This window comes from Osmia lignaria, chromosome 5 (genome assembly GCF_051020975.1).
Source record: "Osmia lignaria lignaria isolate PbOS001 chromosome 5, iyOsmLign1, whole genome shotgun sequence".
In the NCBI taxonomy this organism is placed as follows: domain Eukaryota; kingdom Metazoa; phylum Arthropoda; class Insecta; order Hymenoptera; family Megachilidae; genus Osmia; species Osmia lignaria.
In genome coordinates this window covers 8,669,665-8,673,943 of record NC_135036.1, presented here as the reverse complement: position 1 = coordinate 8,673,943, position 4,279 = coordinate 8,669,665, and the positions used below count along the sequence as shown (strand labels likewise).

Genomic DNA, 4,279 nt, shown 5'->3' with positions numbered 1-4,279 from the left:
TATGATTTAATTGCAAATTCAAATTGCCCCGAAAAAGTACTTTCGAATTCGATCGTAGCGCCATCTCTTTGAGAACGGCGCAAACCACTTAACGAGTTACCAATCGACTTTTTCAAACAACGGAACAGTCGGTATGCAAGAGTATTACCCATGCTTCGGGGTCCCTAACACCCCAAGATGTATTTTGTCGGTGCGCAGAAAGTCACCGGGGTTTCTGACACCCCAAGATGTATTTTGTCGGTGCGCAGAAATAGTCACCGGGGTTTCTGACACCCCAAGATGTATTTTCTCGGTGCGCAGAAATAGTCACCGGGGTTTCTGACACCCCAAGATGTATTTTGTCGGTGCACAGAAGGAGTCAGCGGGGTCTCTGATACCCCAAGATGTATTTTGTTGGCGCACAGAACGAGTCGCCGGGGTCCCTAACACCCCAAGATGACAGGTCAGTGCGCACAGTCACCGGGGTCTCTGACATCCCAAGATGTATTTTGTCGGTGCACAGAAAGAGTCGCTGGGGTCTCTGACACCCCAACATGTGTTTTATTTGTGCGCAGAAAGAGTCGCCGGGGTTCCTGACACCCCAAGATGATATTTTGTCGGTGTATATTTTGACTCTGCATACCGACCTACCATCGGGGTTCCAGGGACCCCGATTGCAGCGACACTAGCGCCACCTAGCGGGAAATCGCGGAAACTACTTGTTGAGTAGTTTGCGCCTTTTTCAAAGAGATGGCGCTACGGTCGAATTTTTAAAATGTTTAAAAATTGATTTGAAAAATACAAATTCCCTTATATTTATACATGCTTTACGAGAAGGTAAATAAATATTTTGATTCCACAATTCTTTATAAAATTTTATTATATTATATAGTGCGTTTACATAAGTATTCTTACATACGCGCGACTGGTTTCAAACCCAGTATGGAAAAACACGTTTCCATTATAATTGCAGTGGCTTCTGTCAATAATATACGTCCTACATTTATCTTTATTATTTCTCCTAGTTCGTTCTTTTCAACACAATAACAGTTATCATAAAATTCTGTAAACGCGCATGATATTTCGTAACAGTACTCGCATAATTGATGTAGGTACAAATCTTTTGTAATTTTAATTAATATATCGGGAAACTTAATTAATACTTTCGCCAATTTCCATTCTTTTTCGTGGTCTAATGAAATTTCAGTACTCTCTGCCATTTCTTGTAATTTTTCTTGCGTGATATCAGCTGCTCTTGCAATAGAGCGTATCCTTGTTAAAGCATATAACAAGTATACTGCTGTATTGCCTTTATCTTCGAGCATTTTATCAAAAGAAAATACATATTCGTGATTTCTATTGTGTGATAAATCTGCATATTTTATACATCCATAAGCGATAGATTCCTGAGCAGTTTTCAATTCCTCTTCCGTCAGTACCTTGTCACGTTCTTTCTCTTTTAATTTCTGAAGTGCTCTCTTCAAACCTTAAACAAAAAGAATTTCGAATAAAGTTATATTAATTGGACTATAGAATTAAATGATGTATAGAACGTTACCTTCATCTAACAGATCAGTTAATTTTACTGTATCACCAGATCTGGTCTTAAATTTCTTTTTATCTTTACCAAGGACCACGCCAAATCCAACATGGTCCACTCTGTGCCATCTTTTTAAAATTCCTGCTCGTTCTGCACAACTTTTTAAAACTTGAAAATGCATAGACTGTCCAGCATCTGTTACATATATTATCTGTAATGGTATTAGAAAATGAATTACATAAATTAGAACCACAGTTAAACAAAACCTGGATAACTGAGCCTTACCCAGTCAGCTTTTTCTTCTTCCAAACGTTGTTTAATAGCCGCCATATCTGATGTATCATATGTAAATCCACCATCAGATTTTATGATAGTCAAAGGTATTTCGTCGCGTTTACCCCACATTACTTTCCGCCCTTCGTCTTCTTCTAATAGTCCCTTCGATTCTAATTCTTTGACTATACTTTCCATACGTTTCTGATAAAAAGATTCTCCTCTTTCTATCAAACTTACGTCCAAACGAACATACACCTTTTCAAATTCTATAAAACATATATAGTTTATTGTAAAATTATAATAACTTTTATTTATCGATTCTATCATATATAAAAGTTTACCTTTTCTAGAGACATCACAGATCAACTGCCATGCTTTTGTCATTTCCGGATCAAATGCTTGTAATTTCACAACACAGTTATAAGCGCGTTTTTTAAACTCTTCATCTTCGTCGAATCTTTTCTTCGACTCTTTATAAAAGCTCTACAATTTTCGTAACTTATTATTCAAATACTTATATGTAGTTAAAGTACAGTATAAAATATAAGAAAAAGTAATTAATTACTTGAAGATCCGTAATAGGTGGTGATACTGTTAAATAGTCAGGAAATCTGTCTTGAAGATGAGCTATTAACATTCCAAATTGGGTGCCCCAGTCACCAACATGATTTATTCTTAACACATCATGTCCTAAAAACTCTAACAGTCTTGCAATACTCTCACCAATTATAGTAGATCTTAGATGTCCAACATGCATTTCTTTAGCAATATTGGGACTAGAAAAGTCTACTATAACTCTTTGTTTCTTTGTATATGGTGGGAATGCTTTCCCATTTTTTATTAAATTATTCAAAGTCTTTTGTGCAAATTCTTTTTTCAAATATATATTTATGAAACCTGCACCAGCAACTTCTAATTTAGATACTAAGAATGATTCTTCTACTTTTGATACAATATTGTTAGCAACTTCCATAGGTTTTGTTTCAATTCCTGTACAAATATATAAAATACATTGACTGATATGCACAATATAGTAAGATTAATATTTTATGCATTAATTTTAATCCTTACCAGTACTACTGAGTTGTTTGCTAAGAGGCAAAGCACTATTACATTGGTAATCTCCAAATTTTACATTATTACTAGATGTTATCACTACTGGAGGATCAGTAACATCTGGATATGCAGCAGTAATTGCATTTTTAAACAATACAAACAATGTATCACATATACTGATTACTTTATTTTCAGCCATTGTCATCACCTGGTATTGTGCTTTTGTCCTTTCAGCTTCAACAGTCTTTTAGCAATAAATAAAGATTACGATAAGGGTAACTTTAAAGATAGGATAATGATTCACGTTTTAAATTTCATTTTAAGGTGACCATTAATATTACATCTGAAAGCTTTAGGAAAACATACCCTTATTAGGATGGCAATTCTGTGTTTTAATTTTATATTTTCTTGCTCCAGCTTTATGTATTCATCTTTGGATACACCATGTATTTTAGAGTTATTAGTTGTAATATTTTGTTGTAGAAACTCGATTGCTTTTTTCAAAAAAGCTATTTCCTCTTCCTGTAATATGTAAATATGAGAATTATAACCTACAACCAATACTTTACAACCTCAAAAATTATATTTTCATTAATGAATTTTGTAAGATATTTTACCGCTAAGGCTGCTCTTTTCTCAAAACTTGCTAAATTCGGTATAGACATTGTATTAAATGTATGACAACTATACAAAAGTAATACACGTGGATCTTAAAAATACCTTTCTTCCATCACTTATTACAGATCCAACAATACTAGATATTGCACATCCCTTTGTTTTCGGGGTTTTGACCAGTGGGGCCGTTAGGGCCCCTGGCGTGAGGAATGGGGGCTCCAAACGCTACTGCACGCGGCCCAAGTAAGTAGAAGCCGGCATCGGGTGCGACCCCCGGTGTCGGTTACATGCTAGGCACCCTAGATGGTCACAGATGTGCCAGGCGCGGAGGGCTCCGGAGTAATATACATAAGGTCCCAGAGCCCTCCTTTAACGCCAGTGTCGGTCGCCGTGGGGTTTTAGTCAGTAGGAATCTGACACTCCCCCGCCGTCCGCCCCCAGGGGTCGGCGGGGGGTCTTATGCAAGATTTCCCCACGTTAAAAAAAAAAAAAAAAAATCCTTTACATCCCTGCATTCCTTACACCTCTGCACTCTTTTCATCCCTACATTCCTTACATCGCTTCATCCCTTATATCCCTACATTCCTTACATATCTTTATCCCTTACATCCCGACATTCCTTACATCTCTTCATCCCTTACATCCCTGCATTCTTTTCCTCCCTACATTCTTTTCATCCCTGCATCCCTTACATCTCTACATCCCTTACATCCCTATATCCTTTACATCACTGCATCCTTTACATCCTTGCATCTCTTACATTCCTGCATCCCTTACATTCCTGCATTCTTTACATCTCTGCATTGCTTACAA

The 4,279-nt window shown here is 36.8% G+C and overlaps 1 protein-coding gene across 1 annotated transcript; it reads right to left on the bottom strand.

Moving 5' to 3' along the window:
- Positions 1 to 851: 851 nt before the first annotated feature.
- ArgRS (arginine--tRNA ligase-like protein) lies at positions 852 to 3,729 on the bottom strand. The gene is made up of 8 exons (XM_034325293.2): positions 3,469 to 3,729; positions 3,218 to 3,373; positions 2,867 to 3,095; positions 2,361 to 2,785; positions 2,137 to 2,278; positions 1,805 to 2,061; positions 1,538 to 1,730; positions 852 to 1,465 (listed from the first exon to the last, which is right to left on the bottom strand). The coding sequence occupies exons 1-8, from the start codon at positions 3,514 to 3,516 to the stop codon at positions 891 to 893; spliced, it is 2,025 nt and encodes a 674-aa protein (XP_034181184.2). The 5' UTR covers positions 3,517 to 3,729; the 3' UTR covers positions 852 to 890.
- Positions 3,730 to 4,279: the final 550 nt, after the last annotated feature.